Source organism: Herpailurus yagouaroundi, unplaced genomic scaffold (genome assembly GCF_014898765.1).
Source record: "Herpailurus yagouaroundi ecotype Mexico unplaced genomic scaffold, PumYag 77, whole genome shotgun sequence".
NCBI classification, from domain to species: Eukaryota; Metazoa; Chordata; class Mammalia; order Carnivora; family Felidae; genus Herpailurus; species Herpailurus yagouaroundi.
Genome location: NW_024412388.1, coordinates 58,543,716 through 58,561,949, shown reverse-complemented (window position 1 = coordinate 58,561,949; position 18,234 = coordinate 58,543,716). Strand labels below are relative to the sequence as shown.

At 33.3% G+C, this 18,234-nt stretch overlaps 1 protein-coding gene across 3 annotated transcripts in view; it reads left to right on the top strand.

Moving 5' to 3' along the window:
- LRRC40 (leucine rich repeat containing 40) overlaps positions 1–17,912 on the top strand; it is a 44,375-nt gene extending 26,463 nt beyond the window's left edge. Inside the window, exons 10-15 of one of the 3 annotated variants that reach the window (XM_040470613.1) lie at positions 3,231–3,339; positions 5,994–6,101; positions 9,718–9,828; positions 11,880–11,957; positions 14,509–14,675; positions 16,899–17,912. In XM_040470613.1, coding sequence (XP_040326547.1) covers positions 3,231–3,339; positions 5,994–6,101; positions 9,718–9,828; positions 11,880–11,957; positions 14,509–14,675; positions 16,899–16,912 — 587 coding nt within the window. In that variant the 3' untranslated portion in view covers positions 16,913–17,912. Of the gene's footprint in view, positions 1–3,230; positions 3,340–5,993; positions 6,102–9,717; positions 9,829–11,879; positions 11,958–14,508; positions 14,695–16,898 lie in introns of all 3 variants that reach the window. The other 2 variants (XM_040470612.1, XM_040470614.1) reach the window with 2 other exon arrangements.
- Positions 17,913–18,234: the final 322 nt, after the last annotated feature.

The window sequence follows — 18,234 nt, the reverse complement described above, 5'->3', positions numbered from 1 at the left end:
AAATGTTAGGTAGAATTCACCAGTGAACCCATCTGGACCTGTTGCTTTCTGTTTTGGAAGGTTATTAAATATTGGTTGAATTTCTTTTATAGATACAGGCCCATTCAGGTTGTATGTTTCTTTTGTGTGGGTTTTGGCAGATTGTGTCTTTCAAGAAATTGGTCTTTTTCATCTAGGTTACTAAATTTGTGGGCACAGAGTTGTCAATTTTAGAACATTTTCATTACCTCAAAAAGAATTTCCATACCCTTTGGCTATTATGGATAATGCTGTGATACACAATTATTTACAAGTTTCAGTGTGAGCACGTGTTTTCATTTCTCTTGTGTATATATCTAGGAGTGGAATTGCTAGATCAATGGTAATTTTATGTTTAGTCATTTCAGGAACTGCCAGACTATTTTACAAAGCAGCTGCACCAGTTTCCATTCTTATCAGCATTGCATGAGGGTTCTGATTCTTTCACATCCTCACCAACACTTGTTGTTTTCTGACTTTCTGATTCTAGATGCACTGGTGGGTGTGAAGTGGTATCTCACTCTAGATTTGATGTGCATTTCCCTGATGACTAATGATGTTGAATGTCTTTTCATGTACTTATTGGCCGTTTGTACATCTTTGGAGAAATGTCTGTTCAGATCCTTTGCCCAATTTTTAATTTTTTTTTTAAAGTTTATTTATTTTGAAGGAGAGAGAGAGAGGGAGGGAGGAAGGGAGGGAATCCCAAGTAAGCTCCACAGTGTCAGCACAGAGCCCAATGCAGTGTTTTATCTCGCAAACAGTGAGATCATGGAAGAGTCAGATGTTTAACCAACTGAGCCATCCAGGAGCCCCCAATTTTTAATTTTTTATCTTTTTATTATTGACTTGTAGTAGTTCTTTTGTATCTCTTGTCAGATATATGATTTGCATATATCTAGTCCTCTGTGGGTTTGGTTTTTCATTTTTTGGTACTGTCCTTTGAAACAAATTTTTATTTTTGTTTTTTTATTTTGATAAAGTTAATTTATCTGTTTTTGTTTCTTTTTTGCTTATGCTTTTGGTTTCACATCTGAAAATCCTTTGCAAAAATCTTTTTTGTGAAAACTATTTCCTTTGTGTTTTTTTGAAGTTTTGATTTTATATTGAAGTATTTGACTCATTTTTTATACTGAAGTATTTGATTTGAGTTAATTTTTATATATGATATAAGATTACAATTTATTTCTTCTCCATGTGGTTATTTAGTTTCCTTGCACCATTTGTTGAAAATACTATTTTTTCCTTATTGAATGGTTTTGTCATTTTTGTTGAAAATCAGTTGACCATAAATACAGGGTTCATTCTGGACTGTCAGTTTTATTGCATGGATCTGTATGTCTATACTGTGCCAGTACCACAATATCTTGATTACCATTGATTTGTAGGAAGTTTTGAAATCGGGAAGTATAAATTCCTTATTCTTTTTTTCTCAGGCTTGTTTTAGCTATTGTGGGTTTCTTGCAATCCCGCATGAATTTTAGAATCATTTTTTTGATTTCTACAAAGAAATCATCTGGGATTCTGGTAGGGATTACATTGACTCTGTAGATCAATTAAGGGAATATTGCCATCTTAGGTTTTTTAGTTAAAAGGTCAGTAAATGCTGATGATAAAAATTCAGTCAACATACAAAAATATATAATGGGAAGAAAATCCATCTCTTTCATAGTCCCTTCCCAAAGGATAATAGTTTCCCTCTTTACATTCTCCTTGGTGCTGATTATTAAAAATAGCTCAGGGGCTCCTGGGTGGCTCAGTTGGTTAAGCGTCCGACTTCGGCTCAGGTCATGATCTCGCGGTCCGTGAGTTCGAGCCCCGCATTGGGCTCTGTGCTGACAGCTCAGAGCCTGGAGCCTGTTTCAGATTCTGCGTCTGCCTCTCTCTGTGTGGGGGCCGGGCCCCGTTCATGCTCTGTCTCTCTCTGTCTCAAAAATAAACGTTAAAAAAATAAATAAATAAAAATAAATAAAAATAGCTCATTGGGAAGTGTTGAGAATACTCTTAGTATGCAATCATGCTAGTGTACATGTATATGTAAAAAATAATGCTGGGTTTTGTTGCTGGTTTGATATTTTCTATCTGCTGGTATAATTTGGCAATATATATATTACATACTCTTTAAAGTGACATAACCAAACTGCCAGGGCACTTCTAAATACCAAAGCATTTACTTAATGCTAATATTTATCTTGATGTCTTCTATTTCTATTTGATACTGTCTTTTATTTTGTGCTACTTCTATAAATAAAATATCCATATATTTGCATAAGAAATACTAGTTTAATGATTGTTGATTAGTGAATAACTGATGAACTCAATGCAAGAGAAATGTACTTTATAGTATTCAACAAATGTTCATTAATTTCCCAGGGATACTACTGATTTTTTTTTATATTCTTTTAGTATGCCTTCTTGTCTTAACATATGAATGCTAAGACTATTTTGTTTTTTTCATGTTGTTGAAAATTGTCTTTTTTACTCTTGTCTAGATTGCTGTGGTCTCTTGTCAAAAAATCGTGAAGCCATTTCTTTTTAAAATGTATGATTTGTGTTTGTTTTGCTCTTTCTACCATATGATGGCAGTGTTAAACAGTGTCTGGAGACTAGTGAGGGGGTTGATTGTGTGTGAATGTGTGAGTATGCATATATGTTAGAAAACATCTATTGAAAATAAAATCTTGCATTTGCTAAGAAAAACTCTTAACATAAATAACGTACCAAAAGCTTACTTGATTATGTAAATTGCCTGGTTTTAAGTGATTGAGAATAATCAGTTTCCTTGTGTCCTAAACCGAGAAGATAGGCATATGCATATTTGGTAGACATTTGTGGGAAATAATACTTTTTCTTTGTTAACAAATTTCTTCTAATAGACCATATTATTTTTCTTAAGAAGGAAGTTTAGTGTCATTGTTTGTTCTGAGAGATTGTTGTTATTCTTTGAAGGTTCTTTCCTACTCCTAAATTTCCTTATGGTAAGATTTATTAAAAGATTTCAAAGCCTTATAGTAGTAATGTTATCTACTTTCTATTAATTAACTATTAAGTTCTAGACCCAGATTTGAGTCATTGGAAAAACAGTATATGACTAAAGACATTCTCACCAATAATAATTTAGAAATCACGCATACCATTTTTACATATTTTCGAAAATTTAAAAATGACTTTGTACTATGAATATTGATTTTTTATAATTTGTTTCTTGCCAGATGATGAACCTAGCCAAAGTGATCCTGTTACTGAGACTGCCATGACACTACCAAGTGAATCCAGAGTCAATGTACACGCTATCGTCACATTAAAAATACTAGACTATAGGTATGTAATTTTCTTAAATACTGCATAACACATAGGAAACTTTGAGAAATAATCCTTCAGATAAAAGGACAGTTGGTAAGGGAGAATTCATCAGAGTGCATTAGTACTTAAAGTAATAGCATTTGTAAAATCAGTGATGAGATAAAAGCATATTAAAAGTACAGTGAACTTAAATGCCCATTCCTTAGGTGCTTTGTGTTTATTACACTTAAGAGGTATATAGATGGTTATTAATATTGAAATTATTATACTAAAGAATATTTTATTATTATCAAAAATAGAAGAGTGACAGTGCTGGTTGGTAATACATTTTGACTCAGTAACCAGCATCAAGAGAGAATTTTATATTGCAGGGGTCTGTGTTAGTAAGTAAGTATCATTTAGTTAATGAAGACTTCAAGCAGGCAGAGCTTGAGAGATTGTACCCCATTAATAAATCTAATTAATAGAGCATATAAATCTAATATACTGGAGCCTAATATTATGCTCTAGTATACATATATTAAACCTGAAACAATTGTAATACTGTTATATAAATTGAGACAAAAGCCTAACCATTTTTATATTATGGAAGTTTATTCAACTGGGAAAGAAGATACCTATGTACAGGTTGGGAGGGGTTGGCAAGTCTTTTTTCAATACTATCTAGGCAACAATGATAAAACTAATCAATACTGTCAAAGCTCCTACACTGATTGGCTTGTGTCTGGGTATTATAACGGTAATACAAAAGAATACAGACTCAGATTCAAGTCAGGTGACTAGATTTATTTATTTAGTTACCTAACAGCCAGCATCAGTGTCTGGCCTCTTTGCCTTACTGTATCAGTAGGAACCATCTTCTCAGCAGTCAGGATACAATTTCTATTTCAGATCTGTTGTTTCATTAACGTTTTTACCTCTAGTCTGACACTCTTCTGTGTTTGTAGAAATCACTGCTCTAAACCAACTTCCTTTTTTGACACTATAACACAAGATAGTACTCTTCCATACTTAAATTTGTATCCTTCTTCTCTCATAGCATAGCATGGAGACTTAGCATGTCTTATATTACACATAATATATCCATTTATTCAATAGATATTTTCGAACCTAATAGGTATCAAATCCTATGCTAGGTGTCATAATACACCAAATGATGATAAGACAGACTTGATTCCTCCTTAGAATTTCTTTTTTCTCTGCCTTTATTCCCTCCACCATTCCTTCAATCCAATAAATGGGTACCATTTATTGAGTCCCTATTCTATGCTGGGCACTGTAGTAGATATTTTACAGATGCTGTTGCTTTTAATCCTGCAAACAGTCTATAAAGTAATACTGAGACAGTTTTATTTACGGTAACCATTCCCACTTTTTAAAGTCACAGATATCACAAAAGTGTTATAAAGATAGCAGTGAAGACCATACATCTTAGATTGTTTTGATTCTAAATTTATTGTAATTTATTTTCCTCAGAGACTTTAATTGGAAAGGAGTATTCCATTTAAAATATAAATGAAGTCCCAATCTCAAGGCATAAATGCCTTGAACTAAATTTTTTAAGAGTGTGAATCTTCAGCATTTGATTAAATCAGTTCCCTGTGACTTGAGCATTTCTGATGGAAAAGATAAAAATGCTACATCTGCACAATAGAAAATAGGGCCCGAAAGCAGAAGTCGAAGGCGTAAAAACTGAAATTTTGGCTGTCTTTTTATCTATCTATATTACAATGCCTTTCTTATAAGTTCCTCCATATTACACATTATATGTAATAATTGTTTTCTTGTCCATATAGTCATTAATTTAGCATTCCATCAACAATTATTTTAAGTGGATGGCATATTAGGCATTGAAAATTGTAAAAGAAGAATGTAAATGGCTAATTATAACAATAAATTAGTAAATCTGCAAATGTCAGAGTACTACTAGATTTCATTTAGATTAAATGTATACTTAATTGAAAAGGAAATTTATTTACAGTATACATTATGCATTTGCAAAACTTCTGGCACACATAACAATGAATAACTCTTTAGATTCAATTTCACAGAACTGAGGCTAAGAGAAAGTAAATTACAAAGCTCCCTTAATGGTAAGACCAGGGATAGTTTAGTCGAAGGCCACTATCCTGTCTACTTTGTCACATGCTAACGGAGGGAGAAATTGGTTGAGGTTATGAGAAAACAGTTTAGTATAATGTTGAACTTTTAAAAAATTATTGTTACCTTGCAGTTAACTGTACACCACATAAAATTGGCAAATAGTCCCTGTTAGAGATTTTTAGAAAAGGGATGACAACAGTTTTAAAATTATAGCTTTAGTTCTATTCTGAGGTAGAGGAATCCATTTACTGATTACTGTCCATTTACTGTATGGCTTCTAAGCATCTTAGACTCTGAAGATATATCTGTTTTTATTCACATGGAGTATGTGATTGCTCAGAAGGTATGATACAATGTATTATGATACAACATGTCTGAATTCTTAATGGTGAACATTTTGTGAGTTGGCAGGTTTTTGTGGCATTCTTTACAGAACTTCAAAATGTTCTTCATAGCCAACTGCCTTGAAAAATCTTATAACATCTTTAAAGTCCTTTAAAAGTGAAAAGTAATAATCATATCTTCCTGGACTGTTAAGAATGATGCATTTTAAACCATTTTCCATTTAGTGATAAACAAACAACTTTGATTCCTGATGAAGTATTTGACGCAGTAAAAAGCAACATTGTCACTTCTGTTAACTTCAGTAAGAATCAGCTATGTGAAATTCCTAAAAGGTGAGAATTGCTCATCATGTCATTTCTATTAAGTTGTGACTCATTCTCAGTGGTTTTTGCACTTCAGTGCCAAGAATTATTATTTTTCACAGTTTTTTAACCTGAAAGTATATGTATAGTTTTCTTCATTAATGTTACTTGAAGGATTTAGCAAAATTCACCTAAGTATTCTCTGAGACATATTAACATTTGTCCTGCGAGGTGTACAGGTATAGGTATTAGAATTTTAGGTATTAGAATTACTGATAAGTATTAGATATAATATAAATAGGTATTAGAATTATTATATCTATAATATAATATACCTATAAGTAGTCATTAGAATTATTAAAAGTATAAGTTACTTTTTCCATGTAATGAAATATTAGAGAACATTTTTAAGATACCGTCCAAAGCCAGGTCCATGTGGCTTAATAGGAATTTTCATTTTGAGCTTCATGTTAATGAATTACCAAGCCAATGAATTTTTCCATTGATAGTAAAAGCAAAACAGATCGAATCCTATTAATATTTTCCTCCCAAAAAAGAATTCTTGACTTCCGAATATTAGTGCATGTGTATTGTACTTTGTATTATTCATTGTATCTTTGTTGATATTAATTATAGCAAAATCTTTAAGTTATGAGAGAAAATTAGTTTACTATAATGTTGAACTTTTAATTTTTATATATATATGTTTTTTAATGTTTATTTATTTTTGAGAGAGAGAGAGAGAGAGTACGAGCAGGGAGGAGCAGGGAGGAAGGAAGACACAGAATCCTAAGCGGGCTCCTTGCTATCAAAGCAGAGCCTGATGCAGTGCTCAAACTCATTGTGTGAGATCATGAAACCAAGAGTCGGACTCTCAACTGACTGAGCCACCCAGGCACCCTTATGATACTGAACTTTTAAAATGATTGTTAGCTTACAGTAATCTATACCCAAAGAAAGTTGACAAGTAACCTTGCAATGAAAACAACAATATGGGAGACAGAATGGTGAAATGATAAAGAACTTGGACAGCAGAGTCATTGCATATATCTGTATCCCAGATCTGTGAGCTGTGTGGCTTTGAACAGGTTAACTAGCTGCTCTTAGTTTTCCTACCTGTGAAGACATAAAGTCCCTGTTTTATAAGAATTAAATGACATAATCCCCACAAAGCATTTAACCAGTGCCTACCACTTAGTAAGCACTTAAGTATTAGGAAAAAAAATAAAAAAGAGTGGGAAAATAAAATGGCTTTCATCTGACTGCCAAAAAAAATTTTTAGATGTTCAAAATTTTTAAAGTCAGACAAAGTATAACTTGCTTTCTATTTTACAGACCATAGTTTGAAGAATGCAGATTTTTTTTAAGTTTATTTTTGAGAGAGAGAGAGAGAGAGAGAGAGAGAGAGAGAGAGATATCACAAGCAAGGGAGGGGCAGAGAGAGAGGGAGAGAGAGAATCCCAAGCAGGTTCTGCACTGTCAGCACAGAGCCTGACACGAGGCTTGAACTCACAAACCATGAGCTCATGACCTGAGCTGAAACCAAAAGTTGGATGCTTAACCAACTGAGCCATGAGGCACCCTGGAGAACACAGATCTTAAAAGACAATTAACTTTGAGATTCTGTTGCAAAAGGAGAACTAGTTCATCTCTTGTTTAAAGGGCTCAGAGTGTATTTGACAGAATAACTAAGCACTTAGATTTGCTCTCAGGATGTTTGCCTTGGAGATCCTGGATCAAAACTGGGAATGAAGATGGAAGGAGTTAAAAGATATCACCTTATAACTTACTTTTTCTTTTTACCTGACAATCTGGTTGTTCGTATGTACAACAGTATGGTTTTCTGTTACCTCTGTTATTTCCTCATATTTTTTTTTTTAGCAATTTAGAGGGCCAAAGAAGAAAGATAGTAGAGACATACCTTGATCTAGAGTTTCTGAGTCATTTTCCCTCTTTCTTAAATTTTTATTTCACAAGTCACAGTTTTCACTATATTATTTCCTGATTGTGAAAATAATACTTATTCATAAACATTTGAACTAAATGAAGGGACAGATCATTTCTATTTATTGATTTATTCTGATTTATTCTATTCATGGCATGTTTTATTTCAAGCTATTTCCCATTTAGATTTATATATACCATTTGTATCCCAGCTGGTTTATATGTCATAAGTGTTTCCCTATGTTGTAAACAATACTTTTAAAATCTAATTTATCTGTGGACACTTGGGTGGCTCAGTCAGTTGAGCGTCAGACTTTGATTTCAGCTTGGGTCATGATCCCAGGGTTGTGGGATTGAGCCCTGTGTCAAGCTCCATGGTGAATGTGGAGCCTGCTTGGGATTCTCTCTGTCTCTCTCTCTCTGTCTCTCTCTCTTTCTCTCTCTCTGCCCTTTTACCCTGTTCGCACTCTGTATTGCTCTCTAAAAAAAATAATAATAAAAATAAAATCTAATTCACCTATATACCATAGGTTAATTATGGCAATAAGTAAAGCAAAGCATTCTGTTTCTTTAGGCCAGGTTTCCAGGAGAATTCCTAAAAGGGGTATGACTCTCAATTCAAATATCCAAAAACTTTCCAAAATTTTCTTATCCGTTACTTATTCAAACTCATCTTTCTTTAGCAGCTGATAACTCTTTCTTTCTTCAGTTTGCTAATATGATAGAAAAAAATGATTTACAGTTATAGCTTAACTTACATTTCTAAGCAAATTTTATATAACATTTTTCTTATAGTTAGTAGCATGCTTTAAAATAACTAATGTTGATTAGGCTTGCTTAGAAACATTTAAGTCTTTGACTTAAATTGCTTAGTTGTGACACCAAACCTAGGAATTAACTTAATGTTTTCTTCCATTCATGATTAATGATAATTTGGACAAAAAATACTATACTTGAAAATGTTGACATATCATCTATACTTGAAAATGTTGACATATCATAGAAAAGATTGTGAAGTACTCAGATACTGAGAATATTGTATGATGCAGTCTAAAAAGAAAACTACTATAATACAGAATACACATCTAAACTGAAATTTTGTGAGAAAAGTAAAAGTTATGGAAAATCTTTTTATTTTACTTTTTTAATTTTTTTTTAATGATTTTTTTTTCAACGTTTATTTATTTTTGGGACAGAGAGAGACAGAGCATGAACGAGGGAGGGGCAGAGAGAGAGGGAGACACAGAATCGGAAACAGGCTCCAGGCTCCGAGCCATCAGCCCAGAGCCTGACGCGGGGCTCGAACTCACGGACCGCGAGATCGTGACCTGGCTGAAGTCGGACGCTTAACCGACTGCGCCACCCAGGCGCCCCTACTTTTTTAATTTTTAATGTATTTATTTTTGAGAGAGTGAGACAGCATGAGTGGGAGAGGGCAGAGAGAAAGGGAGACACAGAATCTGAAGCAGTCTCCAGGCTCTGAGCTATCAGCACAGAGCCCAATGCAGGGCCTGAACTCATGAGCCGTAACATCATGACCTGAGCCAAAGTCAGGCAATAACCAACTGAGCCACCCAGGCGCCCCTAGAAAATCTTAATTAGCAAAAATTATATCAGAGTTTTCCCCCTATGGTCTGCTTATAGTTTTGAAGTTCTGACAGTAAATTCAAGGGCTAAAATTTTAAAATGATTTTTGTTTCAGGATTGTGGAACTGAAGGAAATGGTTTCTGATGTCAATCTCAGTTTTAATAGGCTTTCCTCCATATCCTTGGATTTATGCATGCTTCAAAAGTTGACTTTTTTAGATCTCAGGTATTTACTGATACTATTGCTTCACTTTTTCATTATAATGTGTCTTTGAGTTTTGCCTAACATTTGCCCTTTCTTTCATATTTCCTAACCAATCGTGGAAATTGGTCTTTAGGTAATTAATAACATTTTAGGACAAGTCTAAAATTAAGCATTTAGGAAATAATTTAATCAAACATCTATCATTTGTAGGCAGTTTATAAATGAAATAAGAAATAATGATTTGAAAAATTAGAAAATATGAACACATTCTTTAAATTCCTACGTAAGCAAAGTTACAAATAACACATGGAAAGTGTTTGTTTCACACTGTTCCTTTCCTGAAAGTAAATTAAAACTGTCAAAATCCTCTGCTGGCACAGCAGCTAGGATGGCTTCTCTTAAAAAGAACCTTTGTGGTTTCAAATATTATGTTAAATGTGCAAGGCCAGAAATAAAGAAAAAGAACAGCCTGAGTGGCAACAAAAGGAAAGAAACTATTTAAAGCCCTGCAGTGGTAATAAGAAGTTTAATTTAAATGTGTCCTAAATTGAAGAGACAGCATCAGAATTTTCACAGTTCTTTGAGGGTAATAATAAATGGCTCAGGGGTAGATAGTCATTTATTTGTTTGGGCTTTAAGTCTTTATTTGTAGGCTATATCTCTATTTTCTAGGCTTCCTACTCCTATACTGTTACTGGGTGTGCTTTTAGTTTATTTAAGGCATAGCTCCTCTTATTCTGCTCAAATAATAGGCAAATAACAAGCTAAGTTATATCTGTTTGAGAATTTATTCTCTATTCTTTCTATAGAGACATTTTTTATTTTTTCTTATGGAATTAAAGCAAATCTACTAATACTCTGCTCGTATTAAATGTAGAATTGCTTGTTTTGAGTTGGTAGTTACACTGCCAAAGTAGTGTAAAACCATATTTTAGTTTAGTATTAATGGAGAATAATGAATTCAGAGAGAATGAATTCATGTACTCATTCTTGCTATCTATACTTTTGTCCCATTCTTGTGTGTGTGTGTGTGTGTGTGTGTGTGTGTGTATGCCATTGTCTATAACTATACCTTTAGGTTTCTAATTAAGTGACTAACATACACTTTTATATCTGATATCAGTAGGTATTTATGACTCTAGGAAAAGGATAGAAATCACCAGTGAGTTATTCAGTACAACTTAATAATAACTGTCTTTATAACTGGAGAAAGGTATGGAGAAAAGAAAAAAAGAACATAGGTGTAGAAAGTATGACTTAACATATTAGGCTTGACTTTGGAATGCAAAGAAATTTAGAAAAAATTCAGCTAATAGGTAGCCATCTAGTTGGATATAATTTTCTCACAAATATTTTCTATTATTAGTAATTATATAGTTTCTAGAATCCTTCTACCTTCTTATTAGCCTTTCTTTTAACATTGTTCCCAGATCGTTCCAACAATAAATGCGATTCCTTTTACTGCCATGTTTCATCATAAGATTCTAAAAAAAAACATATGCAGTGTGCAAATTGAAATTATAAACTTAGAGTTGAAATGGACTTGCTTAATGCCTATGTGGTAGAAAGCTCCAAATTTCTAAATTCATAGAATCTCATTACTTTTCCCTTCTTTTTTTTTTTTTTTTTCCATATAATTTTACACTTCTGCTTGGAGTAGAATTTCATGTCTGTGTGCAAGATGTAGGTATTAAACACCAATCAAATATTTGTGGAATCAAATAATGTGATATTCATAGGCATGATCTCAAGGGCCCTATCTGTGAGAAGTATTGATGAGCTCAGTTTAAAGGAGATAAGGGATTCGTTTACAGTGTTGCCCTGTTAAATCTATTATTAAAGACTTGGTTGTTTTATCAATTGGTTGCATATTGGTATTAGGATTTGGCATACAAATCAAATACCTGAGACAGCTGACTAATTCAGAATTCTTAGGACTTAGCTTTAATGAGATAGATCAAGGACTGAGAAACCAAGCTACGTAATTTTTTTGTCTGATCAACACTTTAATTATAAATTAAAGTTGTACAGATTTTCAAACTTTGTAAATCATATTTTTTTTTCCAATTTAGGAACAATTTTTTAAATTCTTTGCCTGAAGAAATGGAATCACTGATAAGACTACAAACAATTAATCTTTCCTTTAACAGGTGAGAGACAGAACCGACTAATCCATGACTAAGGATTTTTCTGTGGAGAATTTGTAGGTTTTACTAGAGAATACAGCTAAAAGAACCAAATAAAACAGCCCCATGTGTTTACTTTATTTAAGTATTCAGGTCTATTTTCACTTTATTCTACTTAGAATTAAAAAGTGGTACTGCTTTCTTAGAATTTTCACAGCTGATGTCTGGTATACATTTTGTTCCTTTTAACAATTTTAAGAAACTGAAACTTACAGCCCAGTAGGAAGACAGATATGCAAATAAATAATTATATTTGTTATAGGGAAAACACAGTGCATAGGTAAATGTATTTCCTGAGATTGCTTGAAGGTGGAGGAGACAGCATTGAAAGTAAGACTTGAAAATTAGATGTTGGCCAGACACACAGGGATAGGGCATCCAAGGTGGAGTAAATAACATGTACTAAGGCACAAAAATGTGAGAGCACTTTGTGTTTGGGACACGTCAAGCAGTTTGATATGGATCAGACCATAAAGTAAGGGGCTAGAGAAGTAGAAGTAACAAATGAAGTTGGCATATAAGCAGTAGCAGGCCCTCTGTGGGATTTATATACTAAATAATAGATTTTATTCTGCAAACACTATAAAGATACTGCTAATAATTAAGAGTAGCTAATATTGGGGCACATAGGTAGCTCGGTCATTTAAGCCTCCAACTTTGGATTTAGGCTTAGGTCATGATCTCATGGTTTGTGGGTTTGAGCCCCTCATCAGGCTGTACATTGATAGCAGAGAGCCTGCTTGGGATTCTCTCTCTCCCTCTCTCTCTGCTCCTTCCCCACTTGCACACTCTTCTCTCTCTGTGTCTCTCTAAATAAATAAATAAAGTCATTTAAAAAAGAAGAGAAACTAATATTTAATGGGAACTTATTATCTGCTGATAGAGGACTGAATACATACATCTCATTTAATCCTCAGAAAAGGTGGTTTCTGTCATTATAGTTCTGTATTACTATGTTCACTTAAAAATCAAGGATTAGAAGTTAAGTAACTCACCTAAGGTTCACATAAATAGTAAATAATAGATCTGGGGTTTGAGCCCAGTGGTTTGCCTCCACGAGTTGGGCTCTTAACAACTATGTCATAGTGTTTCCTATGATGAAAGTGTTTCTGCTAACAATCTAAATATTAATAGCTAACATTTACTTACTGTATTCCAGCTGAAATAGAATTATTCAGTCCTTATAACAAGTCTGTAAGTTTAGTACTATTATTATTCCTCATTTGCAGTTGACGAGGCTAAGGCACAGTGATGTAACTAAAATGCTGCCTCTTTAAATTTTTGTCCTGTCTGCTTCATTATTACTCATGCTTTCTCATGTGTAGGTCAACAATGATATCATTATTGTCATTATTTAAAAATATATCCACTTCTTGGATTTCTGCTAATTTTTATTTGTGAATAAAACTATCAGTTCTCTATTAAGTTTCCTATTGAGCTGTCAATCACACTGTCAAGTAACGTCTGTGGGGAGATGGCAAAAGCTAACCTAACTTCTGTGTGAACAGGTGAGCTACACCTTTTTAAATTAGCTTCTTCATGCATTGGTGTGGAAAAAGAGGAAGGACCGCTTAGGGGCTGTTCAGTCCATCTGGGCTCCTAGTTATTCACTCGCCAGTCCCTCTGGAACTTCAGAGCTGCCTTGAGTTTACCTTTGCTAGTCTTTCTCTTCTTTTCTTTCCTTTTCTCATCTTTTCTTTCTTCCTCTCTCCCTTCCCCCCTTTCCTCCCTCCCTCCCTCCATCTCTCTCTTCTTTTCTTTTCTTCTTTCTTTCTTTCTTTCTTTCTTTCTTTCTTTCTTTCTCTCTTTCTACATCAAGGCAGCAAAAGAAGGCCTGTATGTGGAAGTAAAAAGGCCACAACTATAAAACTGTCCTTCAGCCCATCCCTTGTCATTTCTAGTCCATGACACAGTTTATCTCACACTGAAACCAAACCAGCCACTGTCCCCCAAAAGATCCTCAATAATGTTGCATTAATTGCTGAGAGCTGTCAGCCTTCCCTTCTTTCTTGTGGCATCTTCAGTGTTGCTTTGGATGAGGAAGCAGCAGGCTATGTTAGTCTGTCATCTTTTGAAGAACCAAGAATACACTCATTTGGAAGCTTCATCAAAGCAAAATACAAATCTCTAACATTTACTTAAAACATTGGCAGTAATTCTGTCTCATAAGAAGTAAAAATAAGCTAAGGAATAATACCTACATGGAGACATTTTATAGAGATCTCAGAAGGATTTCCTGGTTTCTTAAATGCGAAGAGAAAAACATGGGAGAAAAACATTGTTGGATTTACACAATAAATAGAAAGTGTTACAAATCTGTCCACTTAACATATATTTCAAGGTTTCCAAAATCAGTTCATTTTCTTGAAAATTGGGATAGAGGACTTATACCAAATACAAAATAAATTACACTAAAGAAAACAACATCATGATAACAGACTTAAGATAATCTATTTGAAAGAATGCTTTTGCCCTGATCCCAATATATTTAGGTGTTCTGTTCATATTTTAATAGGTTCAAAATACTACCTGAAGTTCTGTATCACATCCCCACACTTGAAACAATTTTGATTAGTAACAATCAGGTTGGATCTGTGGACCCTCAGAAAATGAAGGCAATGGAAAAGCTGATCACATTGGACCTTCAAAATAATGACCTACTTCAGATTCCACCAGAGCTTGGTAATTGTGTGAACTTAAGGTAGCTACACCATTCTACTAGAGTTTTCCATTGATTTTATTGATTTGTAAGGATTTTTTTTTCTCTCTTATTGAGGTACTTTTGCAGGACAGTTGAAGTAAAAAAATTGATGTTGTATTAAAAATAAAAGGTAACAAAATCCAGAATACCAATTGTGCTTTTCAGGTTTTAGCAAATATATATTTTTTTAGCTTTGCTTATATGGTATAATATAGTGTAGTAACTGTTTTCTGATACTTTTGTCATCACTATATATATGTCTAACTTGAAACTCCACTGTGTAAAAATGTCAGTTGTGCATGTAAGGTTTTTCAGAATCTGTTACAGTCACCATGTATTTCAAGCCCAGCATGGTTTTCCTTATTCTTTGTGTTAGCTGTTACCTTAGTCTCAAATGCCTTTACCCTGCTTTTATCAGCAATCAACCTAAGTATCATCTTTGAAAACTTTCTCGCTTCTCCAAGCAGTTAGTCCCTCCTCTGATTTTCCATCCTGATTTGTTTGGACTCATTTATACCATTTCTTTTACCTCCTTTAGAAAAGAGTTGTCCCAGTGCCTAGAACACAGTAAGCACCCAATAAGTGCTGGTTAAATAAATAGAAAGTGAGTTTGAGATGTCAACAGAAAGCGAAGTGCTTAAGCAGAATGTTTCAGAAGTAATTTATTGAAACTGATGATGGCTTGGCATATTTTACTAGGACGCACTGGCATCTGCTTTGGTACCTCGTATTAGTGAATGTAAGAGTAAAATACTGTTGGTTCTCGTCATTTGCTGTAGTTTGTATTCTATAAAGTCTCTGTGAACACCAAATTCATGAATACTGAGCCATTTCTGCTGGGGAAGTATCGAGTTAGGTTCTTTTGAGCCTCTGGTCACATTTTCATGAACCAGTCAATACATAACCTTGTTCTCTGTGTGTTTCTGTATTTCATGTTATTTATTCATTAACATTTAACTATGGCCAAATAATACTATAATTCATGCCTGAATGAAGCTTATCTGACATATGTATTTTCTCTGTAAGGCACACGATAGTCTTCTTGTGTTTAGGGAAACTAGACAACACTTGAGTCCTTACTTGGCAGGCCAATTTTAAACAGTGAGATCACCAACACAAAGTACAAAAATGCAAAAAATGTTGTACTAAGTAGACTACAGAAAGGACACTTGATTACTGTATGAGAACTGACACAAGAAGGGAGAACATCACCTGTTTAACCTCAGCTGAGAATGTTCTTATTGATTGACTCAAATTTTTTGCTGCCCTGTGCAATATCCAAAAATGACCTCGAAAGTGCCATGAGTATTGATTTGGGGTTACTAATAAATTTTGATGATAGGCAAGTTAGTGCATAAGGAGTCTGTGAATAAGGAGGATTGACTGTAATGAACTCCTTTTTATAAATTAAGAAAACAGCCTTTAAAAGAATCCCCATGGACCATAGAAATACTGAAGATGTAATTTAGATCTACTGTATAATATGGTGTGAATCGTTTGACTTTATTTACACACCTAAGTTTGAAAATTAAAACAAAAGTCTCTTTATTTTATAATTTATTTCATTAATTATATAAAGAAACAAATCAAACAGCACTCAAATCTCAAATTAAACCTCATTTCAGAACATGTGAATAGATTTTGTATGTGTATCTGGTCAAGGGAGGTGGAGAGCAGACACGTTAATATTTCTCAGGGTGGAAGTGGGATATGTGGATTATATTATAGTCCTTGGTATGTGTACTTGTCAGTATGCTCATTCTAATGTGTAAATATAATTGAACCATGTTGTATATGATCATTATAAGATTGAGAAGAGGATGGGTAAAATGGGGGTTCCTGTCACAGCTCCTCTGTTTAGTAGCTGAATGATCTTGGACATGTCTTTCTTACTCCTCAGGATTTATGCTTCCTTATCTATTAGATAGGAATATTAATGCTGTCTAGATCATAGGGTTGTAAGGTGATTAAGAGAGTCAGTGAATATAAATTACTCAACACAATACCTTTCATATAATAAGTGTTCAGTTAATGTTGTTTGGGTTATTATTGTAGTTCTAATTCCAACTATTGAAATGCTTAGATTTGAAAAGGGACAAGTAGAAAATAATACACACATTTTATTTATAAAGTTGCAAATGAAGTTAGAATAAAAGCCTTCCTAATGGAAAATGTTGAAATTCTTAATTCTCTCTTTTGTTTAGAACATTACTGCTAGATGGAAATCCATTCCGTGTTCCTCGAGCAGCCATATTAATGAAAGGAACAGCTGCTATTCTGGAATATTTGAGAGACCGGATTCCTACTTAAATTGGAGTTGTTTTATAATCTTGATCATGTTCATTCTTAGACTTCTTAACATTGATAAGTAATGTTTTTCTAAGGTATCGTGTGCATTTATAATGGTGATAACCACATACAGTGTTAATGCATTTATTCTGATTGTTTTGCATAAGATTTATCTTACTTTCATTCCTTATAAGATAGCAGTTTCTTTAGATGTGAATTTTTATTTAATGTAGTTTAATATTTTTATAATGATAAAGCATTTTTGTAGAAGTGGGTTTTTTCTCCCCATTTCTCATTGTGTTACATATAATGTGACCAATGAATTTGAATATGACCATCTAATTTCTACCTTTTTGTTAGATATAAAATTGGATTGAATTTTTTAAAAACTGTTCTTTGGTGTTTAAAAAAATAAGACTTTTTCTTACCCATGATAAGACTTATGTGATACGGTTAGTCTTGGTATAAATTTTAAATTAATATTCACTGTCTTGTTTTTGTTTTAATCTAGTTGAAATGTTTCTTTTCTAGCCTTTCTCCATATCTTATGAAACCATTTTGTCAGAAATGCTACGTGAAGTGTAGTTACTGGTAAAGAAAACAGTAAAAGTGTTATAATTTTTCTCACAATTTTGAATTTAAAACTTGCAATGAAATGCATGTATTAATATACAATATGTCTGTTACTCTGTACTAATATAATCTAGTACTTCTGGATTCAAAAAATTTAAAGAGATTGGATCTGCATATTTTTATCTCCCAAGTATGAGTGTTTAAAAATAACTTTTGTTCTTTTTAAAGTCCTGAAGACCTTATTTTATTAATTCTATAGTTATCAGCAGCAGAAAATAACTAACAACATATACTGCAATGAAATCTTGACCTGTACTTTCTTAAACACTTACTTAGGTATTTGTACACATAACCTACTCTTTTGGTGTGTTCTAACCCAACCTTGTAAATTTTTTTTTATTTCTAGAGCCTTACTTTTCAAATTTGCTTCTAATCTTCATAAGACTGAACCTATAGTTAATGTGGTAATTTTCTGAAAGGGAATTTGTTATAGGTTAACTTGATTTAGTAAAAAATAAACCAGAAGTAGGCTGATCAGTCATTATGAAACTTACCATGTGAATCTATTAAGTAGCCAACCAATTAATGTCTATTAATATATATAAATATATATAAATATATAAATTAATGTCTATTAATTTATATAGACAGGTAGGTAGGTAGCTAGCTAGCTAGCTT